At 43.3% G+C, this 25319-nt stretch overlaps 1 protein-coding gene across 5 annotated transcripts in view; it reads right to left on the reverse strand.

The window, feature by feature from the left end:
• Positions 1-318: 318 nt before the first annotated feature.
• LOC139642324 (ankyrin repeat and sterile alpha motif domain-containing protein 1B-like) overlaps positions 319-25319 on the reverse strand; it is a 55034-nt gene continuing 30033 nt past the window's right edge. Inside the window, exons 4-12 of one of the 5 annotated variants that reach the window (XM_071517117.1) lie at positions 22749-22856; positions 20967-21161; positions 18610-18735; positions 13479-13550; positions 11905-11919; positions 11235-11318; positions 9521-9658; positions 9128-9304; positions 319-3093 (exon numbers count right to left, since the gene is read on the reverse strand). In XM_071517117.1, coding sequence (XP_071373218.1) covers positions 2986-3093; positions 9128-9304; positions 9521-9658; positions 11235-11318; positions 11905-11919; positions 13479-13550; positions 18610-18735; positions 20967-21161; positions 22749-22856 — 1023 coding nt within the window. In that variant the 3' untranslated portion in view covers positions 319-2985. Of the gene's footprint in view, positions 3100-9127; positions 9305-9520; positions 9659-11234; positions 11322-11904; positions 11920-13478; positions 13551-18609; positions 18736-20957; positions 21162-22748; positions 22857-25319 lie in introns of all 5 variants that reach the window. The other 4 variants (XM_071517116.1, XM_071517118.1, XM_071517120.1 and 1 more) reach the window with 4 other exon arrangements.

Raw genomic sequence — 25319 nt, forward strand, 5'->3', positions numbered from 1 at the left:
ATGCATGGATGTCTCCCCTGAATGATAAGGCTGGAAGTCCAATAACATACAAGCATCAAAGTCAACAATAACAAAATATGACGTCAAACATGAACTTGAAGTCCGTTTGGGTGCAAAATTTGCGGTGAAATGAATTGCAAATGCATGTTTCTGTTAACTGTGACCCAGAGGTCTTTGTGCTTTTGATGGACTACTGTATGGTTTCTGAGGATATCTTTTGATGTATGTAAATCAGAAGCTATTTAAGAACCTCTGACTTTCACAGATCAAAAGATTCCCTAATAGACGGTAGTCTCGCACTCATACAGAAGACCTCTGGGTATTGTATCTTTTATGTAACGGTTGGGAAAAGGAAATAACTTATGATAACCATACCCCAAGGATGAATAATGGTTGTACAAGTCATGTTTTATTCCATGTGCTTTACAAGGATATAAATAATGGCCAAAATTACAAAAATCTGTGTGCTGGAAGCCCAAGCCTATGTACATTAGTTAGTCAGCAGTGATGTCATCAAATAAACCCTTTGCACTTTTCACCCAAAATACAATCTCTACAATCTACCACTTTGTTTTTCATCTCCAACCTTTATTCTGGTACCTTGTCTCCAGTGCCATGTACTGCAAATCCTTTTTCCTTTTCTTTTACTACATTACATGTATGAACAATGAGTTGGCAAAATATCTATGTACATTTTATAGTTGGATAATGTCTCATCCAAATAATACAGTAATACTGCGTTTAAAATAGTACATCTGCTAGTAAGATAAGAGTAGAGCCCCGTGAGAAACGATGGAGGGTTGACCTGACAAGAGTTAGCTAGCCAACTGCAACATTCACTCTCTGTATAGAACTATGCTCATCTATTTTCAGATTTTTTTAAAGGATGGCCATCATTCTCAAGCCCAAGGTTTTCATCTCAGCATATCATAGAAAAATAATGTAACATTAAGACAACAGTAGACAAGAATTGCACAAGAATAATCATAATCATTATGGTAATATAATACTCTCATATTAAACATTAAAATGTCGGGCAATACGAATAGAATACTTTTTTTTAATGCCGGATGCTGTTTCGTTCACGTAGGTCCGCCATCCGCCGTGACGGGGTCACAGGACACACCCGTTGCATCTTGAGCTTGTTGCGGCTAGTCCGATCACATTTATTTGCTTGTGCATATATCTCCATATTATTTTTTGACCATAAAGAAAACAAAAGAAAGACCAAAAAGAGCAAACCAGAAGTCCTTGAACCCATGCCCGTCCCGACACAGACGTGCCCAGTGGTGCTTTTAGGGAGCGGGCCGGATACCCGTTGTGTGTTAGCAACAGATGCCCAGTGACCGCGCTCGGTGTCCACAGAGACGCCGTGACCTCCCAAAAGTTTAGAGTTCAAAGGTCAAGCCTCCCAGCTGGACGCATAAAACAGATCCTGCTGTGGCTGCAGAAAGTTGAGGCTGCTTTCAAATAAGTGTACATTCAGAGCAGACCGCCGTCTGTCAAGATGCAGTCCTTTAGTGTGTGTGCAGGTGTGCGTGTGTGTGTGTGTGAGAGGAAGTGTAAGTTTGACTAGTCTATTGGTCCGATGTTATCACTTATGTGGATGATAGATGTCAAAATTGTGTAGTCAACCTTAAACACTGTGGTGTAACGTCCATGTTTGTAGTCCTTGTGTGAGCAACAGGGTCCATTGTAGTCCTTTTTGCATTGTGTGTATGATAAGGTCCGTGTTTAGGGCTGGCTACATTCTTTGCATTCCACAGTAATAGACATGAGCGTCCGGCATTGCCCTGCAAATGAGATGACATCACTTATCCAGAGAGCCCTCACACCCCGCCTCTCCACCGGCCCCCCTGCTCAGCAAATCCAAAATGGCCACCATGCGTCTCACAAGCCACACGCTAAACCTTTTACATACAAGTATTTTTTCTTTTTTCTTTTTTTTTTTTTCAAATAAAATAAGGTTCACGGCCAGGAAAAATCCAGAAAAAAATGCAATATGGTTAAAATCAATTCTCAAGTGTATAAACACATGATGTGCTAAAAAAAAAGAGGCTAATAGCAAAAAAATGACGACATGTTCCTGTGTCACAGGTCATGTTGTCTCAAATAGAGTTTGCTAAAGAAATTGCAAAGTTTGTTAATAATTCCAAAAAATAATTTGATATAAAGAATCAAAAAGTTGAGATACATTATAGTAGCCTGTTGGATGAACCAGTTTGACTCAAAGTAAGATTTTGCTACATCACCTCTCCCATAATTCTGCTCTCCTCTTTAATAAAAAAATACTCTGAACTTTCCTCTGGTTGCCATGTTTGGACAACATCCCTCCTCAATGTCGGCTCCCAGACTGGGCTCAACAGACAAAACAAAAACACTGTTAAGGATGGGGCTCTTAGCAGCATACTGGTTTCAAATCTCATTCAGGTTGTCAGGGGGAGTTGGACAAAGAGGCAGAAATGAAGAGAAAAGCGAGGGATGGAGGAGAAAAAAAAGGAGGAGAGAGAAAGCCAAACGGTTGCACCCCTCAACAGGAAAAAAGAAAACAAAACAAAAAACAGAAGCTGATAGCAGAACAACCGGCCGGCTGACCGACTGACCGACAAACAGGAGGTGGAAAAACGGAGTGGACCGTTCTCCCTACAGGTGGAGACAGAGAAGTGCACCACGGCCCCGGGGGTCAAAGGTCATGCGCCAGCCCTGCAGGCGGGAGGAAGGGGCCAGGGCCGAAGGGACGAAAGAGAGAGAGAGACAAAGAGAAAGAAAGGGAGAGAAAAGAGAGAGACAGCGCAGCGCCAAACGTCATCATGCAGTGGACAGGCTCGGCTAACGGCGGGCGGGGCGGGATGTTTTTTTTTTAGTTTTCGGCCGGTGAGGTGACGCAGCGGCGTGCGTCGCTCGTGCCCAACTCCGGGGCGGGGCCCGGTACGGGGCAACCTCTGAAAGGCACACACACACAGGAGTGGACAAGGCGGGTGTATGTTAGAAAATAGTGGTCTCGTACTTGGTGTTGACTCCTCTCTTGGCTTCCTGACCCGGCTCCACAATCCACGGCACGTTGGCGTGGCCCTTCTGGTCCATGGACGGCTGCTCCATCTGAGACGGAGAGAGAAAAACAGAGGAAACAAAGAGAGAGAGAGAAAGAGAAGAAGCAGAGGAGGAGAGAGAAATAGAGAAAAGACAGAGAAAGACAGGGAAAAATAGTACCGAGAGAGAAATGATTTTGAATGATCAGTATAACTGCATGTTCTCAATTTGAAAATGTTATGCATCATGACAGATATGATTATATACAATACAATGCACAATACAATAGTACGTGATTATGTCCTATTGTATGGTGCATGTCTTCAAACCAAATAATTCATCATCTCGACACACTTTGAATATATAATCTGCTGATTGCTGGTTTTGAAAATTGACATTTCGTATACCGCTGGGGCAACATTGTTTCTGATACAGTTTCCGATAAAATCACTGAAAACATTGTGAGGTGGAGAGAGAGAGAGAGAGAGGTGTAGGTTTAACCGCTCAGTAATGTAAGAGAGAATAAGAATTTAGTGTGAATAAGGGTGTAAGAGGGGGGTGAGGTACAGATGAGAAAGCAGAACAGAGAATATGGACAGAGGCACACAGTCTGCCACAAAAACAAACACTTTCCTCTTCCATATCTACAGATTATTAAATGTATGTGAATGCAGAAGTGTAGTCTGCTTTGCACTATATCCAAGACCCTGCTGCACCTGTACCATGTGTTTATTATGTGCTGTTATGTCATGCTGTTAATATGTATCTCTGCAGCGATGCCCTCAAGACAAATCTCTGTACATTTACTGCACCTGACAATTCAAGCAATTCTAGAGCAGTGAATTACATGTCTGCCGCTGCCAATGTGTTCGTTGCTATTGTGGCTCGAAAGCTAAGAAACAAACCGCATAATGTATCTCAAAAATAACCCCACAGCAACCAATCAAACGGCTGGGTTTTGTTGCCGAGGGTGCTTTTCTTCCAATCTACTGGTTTATTCTCAGATTGGCTCAAAGATGATTGGGGGGAGGGGGAAGCTGACTGTGAGCGTTGCAATTTTGACAGTGGAAGAACGCTTTTCTCCTTGCTCTCTTTTTATGTCTCCCTCTCAATTTTACAATTCAAATTAATTTGGGTTATTGGAATGAACGTTAAATGAGCAATACTGCCAGAGATGGTAATGCACCATTCAAGATCTACCCCTGTGTGTGTGTGTGTGTGTGTGTGCGCTCTCAGCTGAGTGTGTGTTTGCAGTGAACAGGGTTAATCTCCGAGTTCTGCAGCATGCTAGTTGAGCCATGTGTCTCTTTATCTTCTCCCCACACACTACTGCAGCAACAATATTGAATCTAGCTTTAATATTAATCCAGCTCTGCCTCTCTGTGCTGTCGCATGCATGCATGCATGCACACACACACACACACACAATCTCTAATCTCATTTAAAAGTTGATGCGTACATTCTTTCTCTCTCGTTCTTGCTTTCTTTCTCTCTCTCTCACACACACACAAGCATAAAAAAAAAATCTTCAATCTTGTATGGGGTTATAGGATTAAGGGCAAACAGAAACACACTTTCAATCCCACTATCCCACCACAACACCATCATGCTCAGTAGAGAGCCTGTGACCCACACAGCTGTCTACTGCTCACTATGGGCCTGATGCAGACTGAGTCGAGTCTTGTGCGGATGGAGATGCCCGTGTTTGAGCTCGTCCTGTTCAGATTTGGACTACTCCATGTGCGCGATGTGGATTTTGGGCATGCCTCCACTTCACAGATGTATTCAAAACCTTGGCTTCTGTGGCCTTCCCATCCGTACAGTGGAAAATCTGCCCATGAACATTTTCAGCTTTTGGCAATGGCACACGCAGATTCTGCCAATAAGACTTTTTTTTCTACATTAAAAATAGGCTTTGTATTGTGAGTTTCTTCATGACAACTGCTTTCTATTCAGCTCACCTACATGCAATAGTCATAGTCACATCTACATCACAAATTGAATATACATGGAGTTTAATCTTTTCCTAAAAATCTGTTCCTGTGCTCTTGGCGCCCTCATGGTCACGTGTGCAGTCGATGGCTAATAATGTTTAGAAAACCCACAATACAATGAAAACTGCCTTCATCCATCAGGCTATATAGATGCAGACATGGATACAGATATTGTGCTTCTGCTCATTGCTGATATGAATGAGCCAGATGAGATATTCCCACAACATCCCCGACACCCTTTCCAACTTGTTGCCATGAAGGAATGGACGCATGTTACCTGGAGCAACACGGCAGAGATGCTCACTGTACGATCTGAAGCCAGTGTCATACTCGTAACGCTGGATGCACTGGGAGTCTGTTAAACTCAGCACATTTAAATAATTTCTTGGCACCCTCTGTACGCCCTGGTAGTGCCGTCTCTTTTGATGATCCTTTAAAAATGTAACTGACTTGTGTGAGTGATGAAGCTGTGTGTGAGTGTGTGTGTGTGTGTGTGTGTGTGTGTGTGTGTGTGTGTGAGAGTGGGACAGAGCAATAAGTGGAGATAGGAAACAGCCCATGCGTAAAAGCTCATTCCAAGCATTCAATGAAGGATTTAATGGACTGAGATGGTTATGAATATTTTTTTTTTAACATTGAGTTAATTTTAATGATGCTGGTTATTGCTTCAAGTTTTGTGACTCAACAGTTATTATGCAATTATTATTAGCATACAAAAGCACCCGGAATCCATATATTATAATCTGAAGGTTGTCTGTTTTTTGATTTACATATTCATCAGTTGAAGTGTGCCTCTTACAGGAGGCAGCCTATTCCCACATGGAACTCCAGGGTTTGAATCGGCACAGTGGGGCGCATAAAAACCGTCTGAAGCACCACTGCACGGCATTAAAGTCGAGGTCTGAATTGGGCTCTATATTAGCAATGGAGAAATTGGAGTGGTTTGGCTTGGCAAGACTGTCTGTACTGTAATATTTAGTTCTTCAAATAGCAACACTGCTCACCTTTGATGTGGGGACAGAGACACTAACTGATGAGTGACACACACAGACACTCAAACAGAACACAGAAAAGTCAGACGAAGAAAAGCGACAGCATCAAATGGAGGCACTTACAGACAGCGCTTTCTCCTTGACTAAAAGAAAACCGTGTGGAAGAAAGAATAAGAGAAGGAAAGGCGTGGAGGACCTGTGACTGAGCTTTGTGAGGAAGATGGAAGAGTCGAGGGGGAGGAAGAGGAGGGTGGAGAGGAGGCCGGTGGGGGGTGTAAATGTGGCCCAGTGACCAGCGGCTGGAGGGGGACATGATGACCTACAGGGGCAGAGGTCATACACAGGTCAAAGGGCACCTGCTCGGCAACACCACAGCAACACCACGGCAACACCACCAAAAATAACAAGCCGACAATGAGGCAAAACCACAGCGATGACAAAGTAACTCCATGGCAACAGGGAAAGGCAACAACACTCCAAAACCAGAGCAAAACCATGGCAACAACATGGCAGCAAAGCCACTGCCCTGGCAACAGTGTGAGGAAGCAGCATTACCGCAATACAGCAAAATTCAAGCAATAGTAGGCTATATTGTGGCGCATTTATACCATAGCAACCCCTGCATGGCAACAACATTCACGGCGAGATGAATATGGCACAGCAACTGTGCATAGCAGCACACTGCAAGAAGGTCCATCTTAACTAGTCACTTAGTCTCACATTCAGTTTTCAAATTTGACTTTTCTTAAAACACGTGGAAAATTCTGCCAATGGGGTGAGATGATTCCACTCATTTCCAGTGAGGTTTCACTTGTTTCAGGGATTTCATAGAAAGAGTCAATATCTAAAAACGAGGCAAGATCGCTCCACTAGTATGAAGACAATGACGATTCAGGAGAATTCTTGAAACCAGTGAATTTGCGTTGGAGACAAGTGAAGTTACATCACACAACTGGCATTTTCACTTGTTTTAAGAAAAATGAGATTGTAAGACTGAATCATACAGTAGATCAAATGATTTACTGAGATGAACATTTGTTGCCTTGCATTTGTATGCCATACTGTAGCTACACTCAAATTACAAAAACACACACCATGCTGATCAAAGATGACAGAGACACAGCACACACACACACACATACACACACATACTGTAGGTGTAAGTGAAGAGGATGTTGAGGGTGATTTAGAGGTAGATGCACTCACACACACACACATAAAAAGGATAATGAGGGGGGTGAGGAGAAGCAGATAGCCAATCCATCTTCTGGGCAGAGAGGAAGGAACAGTATTTTAAAGCACAGGGACTTGAGAGCTGCTGCAGAATGAGGATTATGGCTGGCAGGTGGCGGGAATATTAAGTGAATCCTGCAGTATCTATGCCCTGCTGCACACCACAAGCCATTAACTACACCGCACACGCACAAACACACACACACAGAGGAAAAAGGCAATTAATGGTTAATGTAATGGTAGCCGATTCAGCAGATTGTGTGTACACATGCCATCGTCCATCATCTCTGTAGGCGTAGGACCACACACGCAAGCCTTGCACACACACACACACACACACACACACACTGCACTCTCTGTACTCTCTGTCTTTTCTCACTGTGTCACTCCTCGCTCTATCTAACTATAGAAAGTGTGACCATTCCTCCGAAGCCACGGAGACTGGCATGTTCCCTGATTCTCCGCCCTCTCTCTTTCTCCCATGACTCACAGTGTGGAAGTGGAATTAACTCTGCTGCAGACGCACTGATATAGCAGCCGGCAAACGGAGCGTCCACAGAAACTCTACACCGAGCCCCTCACACACACACACATGTGCTGCTGTGCCTTCCAATGCGTGCCGACGGAGGAGGGAAGTGTGTGTGGAGTGTTTTAGCGTGACTATTTTAAAGCTGTGTCGGCAGTTAATGGGAGGCTGACAGGTTCACAGATAGACTTTGTGACGCTGTGGTTGGGGGAGAGAGGGAACACACTCACACAGGGAGGATGGAAGACACTACAAGTATCATGTATCATTTAAATTTATATGCACACACACACATACCCATACAGTGTACACAGCCTTACACACACACAAGTCATATAAAGCAGGCTACTGTATAGGAACATTCTCATTCTCTGTAGGTAAAGAGCTTACCAACACACACACACACACACACACACACACACACACCCAACCTCCACAACCTCCTGCACACTACGGCATTTTTGATGAGGATCCAATTGACTGAAATGTCAATAAATGCATTCTTTATGCAAGAGTGCAGTATGTAGGAATATACCACATGGGGCTTCCTTATCCTTTTCTCTCCCAGTCACACACACACACACACACACACACACACACACAGACACACAGACACGGTGAGGCGAGCCGGAGCAAGCCTCCCCGGAGCCCTATGCAAACAGGCCTCATCAATCAGCCCAGTGTGTAAGGGAGCGCCGGGACAGCAAGACCGAACGGACGCTTTACAGATCAAATATCCATCTACACCTCTGCTACATACTCAGCCGGGCCAAGACTCACACACACACACACACACACACTCCAAAATAATGCCAGGGAACTCAATTGAATTGTGGGAGTTGAGAACAAACAACATAAATGAGAGACTGGGAGTGAGTCAGAGCAGAGGGATGGAGGCTGGAACAGATTCCAGTGGCAGTGGGACAGGGAGATGACAGATGCTGGTTAGGATTCATTAGAAGCAGATACATGAACAGCTATGTTTGAGTTGAAGGAGCCGGAGCTGAAAAGTGAGAGGTGAAGTCAGAGGTTAAAGTGAAAATCCACCCTAAAACACAATTGGAGCTCATTTTGAAAATAATAGATATCCATTTTGGAAAGACAACCAATACAAGAAGTTAATCATTCAATATCTGTAAGATATAGAGGAACCAGCTGGTAAAAATGCTATCAATTTGTCCACTAGGGACTTAAATTATCCATTGCCCTTCAAAATAAAAGCACCATAATTTGTTTCAATTTCATGCTACCGATGATTCCCAAGCATTGTGGAACCACTGGAGTTCCAGATGTGACTTTGGTTTTAGGATGGATTTTCCCCTTTAAAACAGTAGAGCAGCTGTTCTGCCGGCGATGCTCACAGATTTGCGGATGTTGACGCGGGGTTTGGGCACCGGTTTGCTGGGTTTGCTGTCGAAGCTCTCGGGCAGCGTGGAGGATCCATGGCCCGTCTTCCTGGCCTGCAGGGCCAGCTGGTAGGCCACCTCGAAGGCCTGGCCCAGCGTCAGGATGATCTCATACGCCAGGTTCTAGGGAGAGGAGGAAGACAGACGGGCAAGGGCTCAACACAGGGGTTCGTGCTGTAGGGTGAACTCATAAGAATACACACATACTGTATGTAGACATTCAGATACACATATGCACAGAGATGTACAGTATACACTACATGGCATTACAAGCACAATAAATATGATATTTGCATATAGACACACACAGACACACACATTGTGTTTGTCAGTACTGACCACATCGAAGGCAGTGAAGACGTGACAGTAGTGGTGACTGGACTTGAGGTCTTTGGTGATGTAGGCAAACGTAGACAAATCCTCCGGATCCTGAGCCGCACATGAGATGTTACGAATCTCATGCTCTGCTATGATGTTCTACAGAGAGAGAGAGAGAGAGAAATAGGTAGATTGCATGAGAGGAGAAAAATGGATGCAGAAATATAAAGGGGTGCCAAGAGAGATGCTTATTTCAGGCAAGACTGTTGTTGATCATCTCCAGTGAGCCATTTCACGGCAAAACAAATCTGATTTATTATGCATCTCATCTCGCACATCCCAAAACCATAATCATTGTTGCACAATTTTGGTTTGAGAGTTATTAGGAGTCACTGAGTTGGAATCTGTCCTCTGGTAATGTCACTGGAGGACAGTCAAACTTTGTGTCGTGTTAATTAAAGCTGAGTTAAAGGATGTGGATTAAAGAACATCAAAGCCAGAAAAGTTTTAGTGAGGGTTAACATGAGGTAAAGAAATTGGTAATGTTACTTTACACTGAATGTGCAAAACATTAGGGACATCTTCCTGATATTGAGCTGCAGCTCCTTTTGAACTATCCACATTCCAGTTGTCTCAAAGCTTAAAAATACTTCTCTAACTCATTTGCTTCTCTTTATCTACATCTCCTCCTTTGTGATTGGTGTAGATTTAATATGAATATGGGAAATCAATAAGCTTTTACCTGGATTCACCTCATCAGTGTACTTCATGAAAAGACGAAGTATCCTTAATATTTTGTACTTTCAGTGTACTTTGCAGTATACTTTGTTCTAGTTCATTGAAAATGTTTTTTAAGGAATACAAATCAAAACAAAGCATTATAACAAATATCTAACGGACTAAAGGCCGTGGCAAAAATCAATGTGGAGCAATCGATTTCCCCAAGGTAAGAACAAAGAAGAGTTATATAATAGACAATGGGCGTAATGCCCCTTTAGTCATACTGGACAGTATCTTGTTTGTCTTTGATCCTATGAAAAGATATATTGATTATTTTTGTAAGGAGAGTGAGCAGTCCACTCCCTCTAGTCTTTCTACATTTAGACAGTAGATAAACTGAGATGAAGATAGATTAAGGGAGACCTACACTGAATGTACAAAATATTAGGGACACTTACTGTTTTCATGAAGTACACTGATTTAACAAAATATTGTCACAGAGACAGCAGGCCCAGCTCATTACAAACACAAAAAAACCAAACTGTCAGTAGAAAAAACTGTTCTCTTTGTCTTTCTAAGTTGGACATGTTGACACACATGGTGCACCCATCACTCCACTGTCAGTCCAGATGGAAAAAGGAATAAGGCGATGGGCAACTGTGTGACTTTAGTGTGAGATTTGCTCACTAAAACACCCAAAGAGGAATAAGGCGAGAAGAGAACCGCATTCTAAGCATTCCATGAAGGATTTAGTGGACTGAGTTTATTATTATTGATTTTTTTAACATTCACTTAATCCTAACCATACTGATTATTGCCTGTTTGTGTTTTGCCCTCTTTTACACTCTTTATCGATTTCACACCATATGTTTTCAAAACATTCAGTCTGTAATATGCTGCAGTGGAAGCAGACATCAGCGCTATATACTGCTGCCTCGGCCCGATGCCTCTGAACGTTGCTGGCCTTTCCTGTGTATTACTGTAGGTGTCAAATGAAACAAGTTGTGACCGTTACCTTATTTGTGGCATCGATGAACTTGACTCCTTTGTAGGACACGGAGAGTACGATGGTCGGCACTTTCTTCATCTGTTCTGTCGACTTCTTGGAGTGCACAGAAAAGGAAAGAGAGAGAAAGCGAGAGAGAGATGAGGGGAGAGAGTGGCAGCCATGACTTTTGAGGCATTTCACTACAGCGATTCATTGAAAAGACAGAAGACTGCACAGGCTTTAGTTGTGAGCTTTAGCTTTTAACACACCGCGGTTTTCAAACCACGGATTATGATTAGTCCCAGATGAATGAATTTCTATCAGTGGAGATCTCATCTGAATTTAACTTCTCAGTTTTCTACAAGGCTTAATCCATGTCTAGGAAGCTGACCACCATGTCAGAAAAACAAAAGAAATCTATACAGCACGGTAAGCCTGGACGGAGGGATAAAAGAGAGGCAGAGAAAGTAAATAAAGAGAGAAAGAGGTGATCGAACAGTCTATTGATGACTTCCTCCTTGATTACGGGAATCAATTCAAATCATCTCCAAAGGTCAAGGGTCGTTAGGTGCCTTGTAAAACTGCTAGCAAATGACATTTCTAAAACCAATCGACTGGAGTGCCGTAAGCCCAATAAGGCTATTAGCCTTCAAACCATATCAAGCCCCTGCGTCTCTTCCCGTTGCTTTTTAATTACACGCTGACATTTTACCTGTCTTTATTACCTACAGTGGAGCTCATTATGCAGTGCGGCGCTGCGGAGAATAGCGTGATTTACAGTAACGTCAGCGTCGCCCCCCCGAAGCTGTCATTCCACCTGCCAACAGCTTTAATATATTCAAAGCAGTACATGTCGATATGAGTCCCTCTCCTGCTTTCTCTGTATCTCTCTCGTGTTTCATCACTTGTCATCTCTCTCTCACTCTTCATATTTCTATCGCGCTCGATCATTCCCTCTTCCCCGCGTCGAATACGCTCGCTGCTTCCCTTTCCATCTCGGCTTCTTTTTCTGTCCGCTTGTTCCTCTCTCTCTCTCTTTCTCTGGTTCTCTCTCTCTCCTCAGTGTGTTGCCGTTGTGGTGCAGGTCCTGTCAGGATCAGGTACTGCTGAAGGGCTGACAAAAGGCAGCGCCGCCTGGCTTCGCTGGCAGATACCCAGCTAGAGGCGACGGGATTTAGACATCCACACATCTACCTCTCCGCCGCAGAGGGATGGAGGGATGGATCAAAGGAGGGATGGAGGGATGGATGGAGGAGGGGGGGCGAGGAGGGCGAGAGGGAAAGGGCAGGGCTTCAAGGTGGAGGGAGTAGAGGAGGGAAGGGAAGGGCACTGGGCTTTAGACAAAACCTGAATGTATACACACACATAGTAACGCAAGCCAGAGTAACAAGAGATAATATGCATCTCACTGCACTTAATTACAAGGTGGAGGTGCAGCAACGGTGTGTGAAACCGAGGACAAAAGAAGCGAGGGAGAGGAAGTAGGAGAGAAAGAAAAACGCGTGTGTGTGTCTGATGCCCTCCGATGAGGCAACACAGATACAGAAACAGAACAAAGGAGATGAGGAGGAAGAGGAGGTGGAGGAAGCTTAGTTCATGAATATTAATATTTATCTTCACACCGCAGTAGCTCTAGAGAGAGAGAAAGATAGTGAGAGATAGGAACGGGAGGCGAGGGGAGAGAGGGAGTCAGCGTTACAGTAAGAGACAGCAGGAACGAGAGAGGGCAGGACATGTACAGGAGGAGACAGATAACAGCAGAGAGAGAGAGAGAGAGAGAGAGAGAGAACAGAGGAACCAGTGCCGAGCGAGCGAGAGGAGGAGATAAGGTGACTTGAGGTAAAAGGGGGATCGCGGGGTATCGAGCCATCCAGGCACGGATATTAAAAATAAATCCCTCAATACACTTAATCCGCTGTCATAATACTTTAAGTTTGTTTAAGTTCTAGTGTGAGTGTGAGGGCACTCAGGCTGTGAGACTGTGTCCCAGATTTAAAGGTACAGTGCGCTTTAAAGTCTTGAAACACTTGAGTGCAATTGAGCAAAACAGACAAAGCCACAAAAACAGCCTTGTGCACTCTTTTTGACCACTTACACAATCTTAGAAAATCTTACAAAAGGGGTTCGGCGAGTAAATGGGTCAGTGGGCCATCTTATGACTATGCTGACACTCAAGCAGCCCCATTTTGACAGCGTGTATTTGAACCGCGTTGGTGTTAAGTGGCTTTTTATAGCGACAACAGCAGCGCAGTGTGACAGACAGTGCTTTACCCTCATCTTGGCACAGGCGTCTTGTGTGGACTCCGTCCCTCTCAGCTCCTTCACCAGCATGGAGCCCAGGTACTGTGGTGGAAGAAGCACATACACACACACACACACACACACACACACACACACACACACACAGACGCACACAAACACATGCTGTGTAAATACACTCATGGCAGCACGCATGATCGATCACAAAGCTAATTGAATGTCACTTGAGAGATCAATGTTTTTTTTCTAAGAGGATGACTTAATGTCCTCTAATGGCATCACTTTCTTTTGGATGTGTGTATCTGTACATGTCAATGTGTGTGTATGTGTGTGTATGTGTCTATGCCTGTGTGCATGCATTTGGGGATATGGGCTATAGATGCATGACTGTGTGTCTGGTTATGTTTGTCTGTGTGTGTGTGTGTGTGTGTGTGTGTGTGTAATGTTTTGTATGGGGTTATTAGCACAATTGTGTGCCATATGGCTTTTTTTTTTTTTACAACACAATACCACAAGAATATAAAACAATATAATATAAAACACACACACACACACAACTTTGTAACTTTATTCAGAAAAGTGCTATATGTGAAAAGTGATGCAAATGTAGTGTTAAAGACATTATTGTTGTTGTTGTTGTTGTAGGGTTGTTGTTGTGAATTACATATTTTCTATTTTTCTATTTTTCCTTTTCTTATTATTAATATTATTATTATCTCCCTCAGTCTTTCCTTGTTTCAATGTTAGAACTACCATAACAAAGATATTTATGATGTCACAAGAGCCTCTGAGCTGCCAGCAACATTCCAATACTCTGCAGAGTGAACTTGACGTACATTCAGCACAACAGCATCTGGCAAACAGCGCTTTGAAGACATAAAACCAACTGTTAATCTTTTATTATTTATTATAAACTCTGATGGATATATGATGGACACAAGCATAGGATTGCAGTGACATGACCGTCACTGTCGAGGGGTTTATTTTAATATCAATGTTAAAACTCTAATGTGTTTTCTCCTATCAGTTGCAGACTTTGATTAATACATTTACTTCAATGTTCAAACTCTAACAAAGTGTATACTTTCAATTTCTCCTGTCAGCTGGAGAGTCGTCTGACCTGCTCTCCTCAGCGCTTCAGCTGATTTCAAATGAAGAGCAAGAAAGAGAGCTGGACAGGTAATGCAGAATCCTCCTAGACTCGCTCAACACCGGGAGTCGTTCACTGATGTCTCAGACCATGATGAGGATTCAGAGGAAAAGACGGGAAGGAGGATTCAGTAGGAACAAGCGTTTCCACATCTCCTCTTCACATTTGGAATCCATCTAATTCCACTGGTTTGCACACATTTTACTGTTCACACCAGAAAAAATTATTTGATTTGAAGCAATTTCTGTCAACAGTGAGGTTGGTGAAGTGGTTTGAATTGAAGAGCTTTGAATACAAATTTAGTTTTGAAGAATAACATTTTTCAAATTCTTGTAACTGATTTGTTATTAGTACATTTAGCTCAATACTCAAACTCTAACAAATTGTTTGCCATTTTCTCCTCTCTCTGAACATCGAGAGTCTTCTGATGATTCAGACCATGAGGAGGATTCAGAGACAAGATGGGAAGGAGGATTCAGTGGGAACCAGCGTTTCTACAGCTCCTGACCACATTTGGGATCCATCTAATTCCACTGGTTTGCACACATTTTACTGGTTACACCAGAAAAAATTATTTGATTTGAAGCAATTTCTGTCAACAGTGAGGTTGGTGAAGTGGTTTGAATTGGAGAGCTTTGAATATAGATTTAGTTTTGAAGAATGAAGTTCTTCAAATTCTGCTAACTGATTTGTTTATTAGTACATTTAGCTCAATGCTCAAACCCTAACAACATTTTTGCCATTTTCTCCTCTCTCTGAACACCGGGAGTCTTCTGATGATTCAGACCATGAGGAGGATTCAAAGACAAGATGGGAAGGAGGATTCAGTGGGAACCAGCGTTTCTACAGCTCCTGACCACATTTGGGATCCATCTAATTCCACTGGTTTGCACATATTTTACTGGTTACTGGTTGATTTGGATCTTTCAATAGTGTTTTGTCAAAGTGGTTTAAATTTGAGGAATTTGATTAAAGATTTACGGTTGAAGAACAAAATTCTGCTGACTGATTTGTTATTAGTATATTTAGCTCAACTCTAATACAATGTTTGCCATTTTCATTTTGTCTTCTGATGTCTCAGACCATGATGAGAATTCAGAGGATTATTTTTTCATAGTATTAATTTAACATGTACTTCTTTGTGACAAATATCCTTTCCATTATTAGGTATATTGTCAGTAACTTATGTGAGGCAGGGGGAGACATCTGTTTACCTTTAGCTCTACTTACACGGATTTGTATTGGCAAGAAATACACACACACACACACACACACACACACACACACACACACACACACACACACCAGTGATTACAGCAACCTTGAGAGGCTCCTGGAGGTACGGTAACGCTGGTGTCTGGCACGGTCTTCTGCCTGGATGTGACTTGGCCAGGCATTCTGCACACGTAGTCTCTGATTTAATAAAGGAGCTACTAATGGTGACAGTGTTTTACAGAGACAATGTTTATGTCGACATTAGAGCACTTAATGGGTGTGAGATTCACCACCTAGTGCCCTACCCACTTCTGGACGGGGGCCCTATTCCCTAAAGTGGGGCCTTAACAAGGCTTTTAGAGTATTAGAAGAGAAAATATTTACAGCGCCTTTTATCTCATCCGCTTGACCTTACAGTAAATGACTCCAAAACCAAGGACCAAGTATTGAATTTCTACCTCGCAGGATTTATCTTGCATTCGGCGCAAAGTGGAGCAATACATTTGATTATGGAGGCAAAACAACCTTGTCCGGAAAATTGCTTTACTTGATGAATTATTTTATATGTAGTGCAGATAGACTCATTAGTCATAGCATTTTAAGGTGGGGAGTCTGGTCCGTGGCGGTTTCAGCGAGGTCGTCTGGGCTTGTTGATGCTTTGTTTGACTCCAGCTAACAATGTTAAGGCGCTGTTAGGGCAGGGTCGCTTGCGGTTATACTGGAAACTATAATAGGGTTATACACAGGCCAGCTGCTGTCTACTATGTCTCAGTGGGAGTTTTTCTTGTTATTGTTACACACAAACACACGCACTCACACACACATGTCTACCCGTGCCTTTTATAGGATCCATATAAAATTCAGCAAAACATCAGACAGCAGCCTTACACTGTCCAATGTGACGTTTGTATCACTTTTCTTTCTCAGGTTTAATAAAGACAGGATTGTGAATGAGGAGGTGTGGTGCAGTTTAATTAACACAATATCTGCAATATCAATAATAATATTTAGTATTAGAGCTTGGAATAAATGGAATAATGGTGTTGAAATGTGAAACTGTACAAAACATTAGGAACATTTACTCTTTTCATGAAGTACACCGATGAGGTGAATCCAGGCACAAGCCATTATCCCTTATTGATTTCCCTTATTAAATCTATTAATCAGGTATTAATCAGGTATAAAGCTGCCAGAGTAGTGTATACAATGAGCTTTGGACAGAGTAATCACCCAATATTATATCAATTTTTAAGACTTAAAAGAAGTATGACTTCAAAAACCAATGTTATCAAGTCAGAAATTACTGTTCGGAAATGGGATTCTGACTCAAAATACATTTACCTTTTATACTTTATAGTGAGACTCAGCTGGCAGTCAGCTGGTAATAAGTTGAGTATCAAAATTGGACAGTCCAAATAAAGTGTTACCTAATATTTTTGAGTTATGGTTATAAAACCATAACATAATGAAGTCAGGATATCATCTGAGGTATTGCCGGAAAATTGGGGAGAGCGCACTGCTACATCCATTATCCTGTCCCTTTGGCTTCCTACCATCCCTCTCTCTCTTTTTACACAAACACAATACACCCCGTTCTTTTTTCTCTCTCCTTTTCTTCTTCCTCTCAGCGTTCTCTCTTATTTGCATCCATCTCATTTATTCTTATTCCGTCTCTGTCTCCCTTCCGGCTTGCCAATGTTCACACTGTGTGCTCTACCTCCCCCTCTGTTGTGGCTCCCGCTCATTTATCTCACTTTCTGAGCTTTCTGGAGCCCGCTGCCCTGGGACAGAGAGTGTTAGAGCTGTTGTCATAAACAGCTCCATGAAAGAAAGCGCCACCGCACTTTTCCCCCGGCGGCCCACCCGCCGTCTGTGCCCCCGTCCACCCAAACACTCCGGCCACGCAGCCGTGCATCTGTCAGCGGCCCGATGGTCCACACTGTCGCTATCAATCTTCTGACGTGAGAAAACGAGGAAGGGGAGCTTTTGATTGAAGATGGATACACTCTTGAGATATTTACAGGAATGCCTTCTTATTCTGTCTTGTTCTCTCTCTCATGTCCTCTCTTTCATTTCGCTCCCATATTTGATAACTCCATCTCCCTGTCCTATTTACTCAAACTTGAATTTTCAATCTCTCTCCAATAATCTTTTTCCTCTCCTGTCTTCTCCCACTCTCTCTTACCTAACGGTTTAGCCAACATCCACCCGACGTCTTCACGACAGCCTCTGAACCAATCGTAGGGCGCGTCTCTAGTGCTGCCAATCGCATTCACCCATGCGATTTCTGAGAGCCAATGGCAGCTCTTCAGCTTGGATGGGCGGCCAATTGCTTTCTGCCGCGTTTCGTCAGCTCTAAGTAAGTAATCATCGCGACATGGTTGCCGAGCATAAAACCAATCAGAGGTACAAGGCTGTATCCGTGGTAACATGGATACATAACATCCTTTATGTAACTGCCAACGGGCTAAATTTACCAGGGTGCTGAGAATAACTGAGTGTGGTATCTACTGAAGGGTGAATACCTTCAGTGTGTATTGATAGCATGCGGGTCCAGGTATTTGAACTGTGGAGACATAATAGTGCATGTCAGCAGAGAGAGAGAGAGAGACAGAGAGAGAGAGAGGGAGTGTGTTTTATAACAATAATGAGTGTATGTGTGTGTGTTTCTGAAAGGTTGGCACCTTCAGTGAGAGTTTATGAATGCACAAACACACACTTAGCCATCCACACACACACACACACACAGAGAGAGTGAAGGTAAGGGATGGGACTCACGTAGGCTTCGTAGTCACAGGACTGGAAGATGAGCTTCTCGGGGTGATGCTGCCAGTACTGCACCGGAGTGGACGAGGTGGCCTCGTTGGGGGGACGCAACGTGATTGGCTCGCACCACTCGCCTTGCTGAAATGGCAACCAATGGCGCGTCAGGACACAAACAAGATCACAGAAGATTACAAGATGGAGCGTGACCTCAAAAATCTCACTGTTATATATCATATTTGCCTGGTGTGTTTGTGTGCCATGTTATTATTGATGTAACATGGACATGACCAACCAAACTTCATGAGATCAAGCTTTAGAAAACATCAAAAAGGAAATTAAATGCTTGGCTAAAATATGCTCCAAGTGTTCCTCTTCATATGCTGCGGCTCATTTAAATACTCTTGGTGGAGGGGGGGTTGCTATCTTTGTGTTTGCTGCTGCTCAACGCCTTTTTTGCCCAGCGAGCTTTCACCTTTCAAATTAAGGAAACACCTAAATCCTATTTGCATACTTCTCAAATGCCAGCGGATGACTATTAAGCTCGTTTTACGGTCCTTTCATTCCCCGATAAATGAAAGCAGATGATTTGCTCGCGTGAGGTGGTTTTCGCACGCTCTGTGGGGGAGGCTGTGTCTGCATCCGTGTGTGTACGTGCATCCGTGCGTCTGTCTGTCTGTGTGTGTGTGTGTGTGTTTGTTTGTTTGTGTGTGTAATCCCCATCAGAGAGTTGATGAGGGACTCTGGAGGTGAGCTCCTATAATCAGACGTAATGATGTTGGATAAACAGCCTAGAATAAGCGCTTAAGAGACAGTCTGGGGCCATATTCATGCTAAACTGCACCAGCATAACAATATTACACCCTCCCTTCTCACGCTCTTTGACCCCACTGGGGGGGCTCAACTGCAAATCTTAAGTTATTAAAAGTTTTCATCTGCTACCTTAAGGGCCAGATATATCTTTTTTTTTTTTCGGTGTTACAAAAAAAAATGTGTCTGGAAAGAAATCAGCTGTTGCACTTTTTCTCTTGGGTTTCGCTTTCTCAGAAAAAGAGGGGAGATAAAAGAACGGAAAAGAACAGAAGGTGAGGGGAGAGCCGGAGGGAGACATGGGAGGAAAAGACGGAGTTAGGAGAAGGAGGAACATTTGTGAGATAACCAATCATAGAAATGTGGGCTTGGTGACAGAAGACAGTTGGAGAAGAGGGGTAATAAAACAGGGATCAAAGATGTTAGCTCTCTTCCTCTAATTGTTATCCTCCCATTCTGGCAAAGCTGACTCATCCACGCCGCCTCAGAGGATTGTTTCTAGAAAAGGGGGGATATATTGTGACGCACACACACGCTGGAGAGATTCAGCGGAGTAACCATAAGTGTGTGTTGGTCTGCGTTGATAAGCTCTGTGATTTGCACAGACACAAAAAGACCCTAATCATACGGGATCAAAACACAGCTGCTGCATCAGATGTGTGTGCGTGTGTGTGTGTGTGTGTGTGTGTGTGTGTGTGTGAGTCAATGTGCTATTGTAGTTGGGGAGTCATATAGCTCTGCATTCGTAGTTTGGTGGGAATACATTTGGCTGCAGAGATAAGTAGCTTATTTGGAGAAGTTAAGTACCATTTCACTTTATTAATAGCCTGCGTGGTTGTTTCTATAACGGCACCTTCTGTGTGTTAGAGACAGACTACTGGAGAGTTCATAAAGCAGCAGATTATGCTTGATTATATTTGTATCTACGCCAAAATATCTGTTGTGCGTCACCTACTGAATTTTGCTCTGCATATCTTATCATTTTCTAGCATAAATTTCATGTTTCCTTATTTGTAACATTTGTGTGAGCTTGAAGCAGCGAGGATGCCTCTCTGTCAATCATAAAGGAAGCCGATAAACCGTTTTTGACCCGGCATCCATCAGAGACCAGCATTAATTTGCTGAAATATTATACTAATGAAATATTCATTCCTGTATTCATTCTCTACCTGTTAGAGGTTTGAAGTATGGCGAAGAAAGTTGTTTTAAGGAATTGCTGTTCTCAATCGATACAATTATAGGATATAGTTTTGTAGGAAAGCGCAGCAATGGAGATCATTGAAATGTTGAAATATCATTAAAATCAGAGAGTATTATAACAAAGTAGAAACATAACAGTATTTTTCAGTATATTACTTTTTACTCCTTAGGCATTCATTGCCCTATATAGGTGTTCAGCTAGCCAACTACATGCCTATCCTTTCTATCAGATCCATTCTTTTAATTAACCCATCTCCACCCTTCTCTGCCCCATTCTCTTTGAGTCCAACTCTCTCTCTGTCTCTTCCCCTCCCTCCCTCCATTCATTCCTCCATCCTTCTCTCCGTCCTCACCATGCTGACTTGGGCCATCTGTCGCTCCAGCTTGGATCGCGGCACGTCCTCGAAGTAGTTGTCATTGCTGCGCTGCCTGCGCCGGGCGTCGGCCTGCATGATGAGGTGCTGCACGTCCAGAGACCCGCCCGGGACCCCCGCCGTGTACGCGGCCTGGCCCACCGACGGGCTGAGCTGGGGAGGGGTGTGGTTCCCGCCGGGCTCCTGGGACAGAGTGGGAGGAGACGGGAGGGGTGGAAGGAAGGAAGCAAGAGAGGGTTCATTCATCATTTCATAATGGGTTGCGTCACCGCTCTGCCTCGCACGGTTTGCTGCTGCGAGTACAGTAAGTAGGGCAATTGCATTCACCGTGCTGCACTGTCACTTTTTATAAGTCAGCTACAGTGTTGCCGTGCCGTTGTGCGCTGCTGTGTGACAGATGGCAGTTGCTTCGGAAGTGCTCCGTACATTTTTTTCCTAACTATTGAGCATCAGCGATAGAGATGCCATCCCGTAACCAGAAGGTCTCAGGTTCAGTTCTTACAATATTGTGTCCATCCACAGCCATGTGTCGCGTCAAAGTGTCTTTGAGCAAGACATTAAACCCCAAATTGCTCCGTCAATGGATGTCACTCTGGGTAACAGCATCAGCTAGATGCCTGAATAGTAAAAAAAAATTTTTGATTCAAGAGGTTTCCCAAGCTGCAGGAGGGCAGACACTCCCAATAGATCTATGACTTTTACATGTTATAATGGTCTTGTGATCTTGTATTCTGGAGCTTCAGTCAAATCCCCTGAGAGGTGGACTTGGTTTCAACCTGTTCACTCACTTTATCAGCTACAGCAAGTCCCTCAATAAGAAAGGTATTTTCTGGTGATTTTCTTCATGTTTTCTAGGCTGTGCGAGGTGAAGCGTTACAACTGTGCATCTCACTTCTCATCCTGCGTCATGTTGTACCCACTCACCCTCTCGTCCTGACACACTCAGCTGTCTGTCGCTGGTGATACTGTTGAGAAGGCACGGCCTCTGCTCACACACTGGAAGAAAAGGCCATCTTCCAGTATTGGGTCTTAAAATCTTATTTTTGTGAAAAAAATCCATGCCAGTGTCCTGAGATAATTTCACTTGTTTCCACCTAGTTTCACCTCTTATAAGACATTTCTTGAATCAAGTGACATTATCTTCATACTAGTGGAGTGATCTGCCTCATTTCTAGATAATATCACTTGCTTCAAATTCAATAAATGGGTGAAACTGCATGGAAACAAGTGAAATTATCTCCCCCAATGGCAATTTCTATTTATTTTAAGGAAAACAAGATTTTAAGACTGAAGGCTAAATGTCAATTGTTAAGATGGATTTTGTAGCATGTTGTGTGAAAGGAGAGCAGACGGTTTGGCCTTTTGGAGGCTGAGGAGCAGCAGAGTGGAGCGGGCAGCCCCGGGAGCGGAGGACCTTCCTCGGCTCGACGGCACAAGGAGCGAGAGGCTATTATAAGAACATTAGAGCCGAACCCCGATGGGAGAGCGAAAGCCAGTTGCTTGTGATTAGTAACCAGGACAAGCCGGCAGGGAGGAAACTGCAGTGGGTCGGCCATTTTGTGCCTGCCTCAGAGACTTGGGAAGTCAGCTGGGTGGTAACAGCAGCAGTGGAGGGAGTTTCCTCAGAGAGCTACACAGCCATCTGGGAAGGGGCTAGTGCTTTTTCTCTGAACACATATTAAATGCTTTATTTGAATCCACTGAATCCACAGATTCAGATGCTGCAGAGGTTTATCATGGTTTAGGCAGCACCCGCTCACAGAGACTCACCCTTAGGGAGATGGCCCGTGGAGGTTTCTGTGGGGTGTCTTCGTGTAGCCGGTCCCCCAACGAGGCCAAGATCCGTTTTCTGTGTCCGATAAGACTGATCTTCAATACCTGGGGACAAACACACAGATACCAACACATTAACCACCTTAAATGACATGCTTACTACACATAGGCAGGCTAATCTGCACGTATTGTGCGCAAAAAGATGCAATAAGGTGCAGAGGGAGTAAAGCTGGGGAATGTGATTTACGTGTTCTTTGCAAATACAGAAGAAGTGCTGGATCAAGAACTACTGCGCTGGCAAAAGTGATGACTCGCACCTTGATTTACATAATGTAATACAGCTTTTATTGGGAGCAAGAGTTCAAAGGGTTTCAGAGTAGATAATAACAGGATTAAATCAGTAATTGGAAAGAAATACTGCATAAAGATATCCCAGATTATCATCGTCATCATCATCATCATCATCATCCCTAAATGGATGGTCACACTACTATCCACGAAAGAGCTTCCCAGATGAAAACACTGGTTTCTTAACACGGTGCTGGCTTACCGGCACCGCAGAGGGCTCAGGGAAGAGCTAATGAGTGCATAATGATATAAAAAGCCCCTAAGCACATACATACATCATGTCATCATTACTATTACATAACCAACATCGCTTGGACCACCGTACCCAGGATGTTAGTCAGGCTGTTACATGAACAAGAACACGGAGCAGAAAGCCCGCCTGCAAAGTATAATGCACCACACCAGCAAATATATGAGATAGATGAGGTTAACGCTCACACACACATGCACAGAAACACATACGAGAGAGACTTCCCGATATATTTTCATGATACAGGATACAGCAATACAGTGTTATTTGTATTTTTCTGATTCTTTTTCTGATTCTTGATTTATTTGACACTTGTATTGTGATTTACTACTCCGTTCTTTTATTTGACTCAAAAGCAAAAAGCCAAATTAATATCCCTTGAGACAACAAAGTGTCAAAATCAATATGCTAAAAAGTCAACAATCAATTCCAGCACAAACTTCAAAGACATTGAGACTTTCAGGTTCTTTTTCAAGGGCATCATTTGATAAAACATCATTACCGATAAGTGGCCTTGTAATGACAAATACAAAAATATGAATATGATAGTGTGGCAAAAGTATAATAGACTATTGATTTTTGCCTGCACCCATTACACAGACTCACACATAAGCAAAAACACACACTTGGACTCCTATGAAAGCAGTCATTCTCTCTCTGGTCACCAGGCGTCCGCAGACTGTGCCAGCTACTGGGTTTTCTAAAAGAGGAGCTGGAACATGGCCGTCTTCTACAGGGATGTTGTTTGCACTGTTTGCCCCTTCTGGCGCCCGTACCTTAGTATACAACAAAATGCTGCTTGGTTTTATGGGGCTGCCAATGGAGGAGCCCCAATAAAGGTGTGTGTGTGTGTGTGTGTGTGTGTAAGAGAGAGAGAGAGAGGGAGAGGGAGAGAGAGACAGTCTGTGATTCTGAGTGTGTGTGTGTGTGTTTCTTCAGGGCAAAAGGTGGTAATTAGACTCAATGCGAGGCCTTGCCGCGAGACTAATGACTCTCCCAACGGTCTTGCTTTGAGTCAGCGCAACTTACACACACACACACACACCCACACTTCATCATCTCCCTCACCAATTACTGCCCTACATCTGCTACAACGTAAAAACACAAACAGACAAACAGAGTAGAAGAGTGGAAGAGGGTACATGTAACTCGGCTTTATGTAAGTGTATATAAACCCAAAACACACAAACCGAACATAAATAAACCATTACCATGCATACTGATTAGAATGCATATGCAAATTGTATGTAAACAATCACTGTATAATGCATCAAGCGCTTCCTCAGCCATTTCCATTGGATGTTAGTGTGCTTAATGAATCCAGCAGCTCCAAACCCTCCATTTTGATGTCATACAATGAAATAAGGAAAAGGACATTTTGAATAGTGGGATGTTTTAACAACCCAAAATCCTTTGCCAAGTTGTAAACGACACAAGAAAAAAAACATAGCAGCTACCGACAGCTTAATCTTCTTCCCACGCTGTTCTTTTCCACATGGAAACAATGTATTTTAATTGTTAAAATTAGCTGGATCAAAGGGAAGCCATGAGGAGAGCGGGGACTAGCGGGGAGTGGAACAAATTGGCATATTATGGCTGTCCCGTGCTACAGCCACCAATTTCTCTCACTCTCTTTTTTCCCCTCCTCTCTTTCTCAGCTCTCTCTCTCCCACCGACCTTCATAGATACACAATGTCAGTCTTTCTACCTCTCTCTCTCTCTCTCTCTCTGCTTTAGTTGTGATGACATTGGTGAGCTGAATCTGGTGCATGGAGTGGCGCACTGCAAAAAATGTAATTTACTCTCATATTCAGTCTTCAGATCTCTAGAACAAGTGAAAAATTCTGAGGCAGAACATGACAGATCACTCTGGTAGCATCAAGAAAATGACAACTGATTCAAGGAAATTCAAGAGAAACTGGATTGCAAACAGGTGGAATTACCTCATACCCATTGTATTTTTCTTTTTT

Source organism: Centroberyx affinis, unplaced genomic scaffold (assembly GCF_046629955.1).
Source record: "Centroberyx affinis isolate AG114_WGS23_722 - 3 ecotype Tasmania unplaced genomic scaffold, CSIRO-AGI_Caff_v1 ptg000460l_1, whole genome shotgun sequence".
NCBI classification, from domain to species: Eukaryota; Metazoa; Chordata; class Actinopteri; order Beryciformes; family Berycidae; genus Centroberyx; species Centroberyx affinis.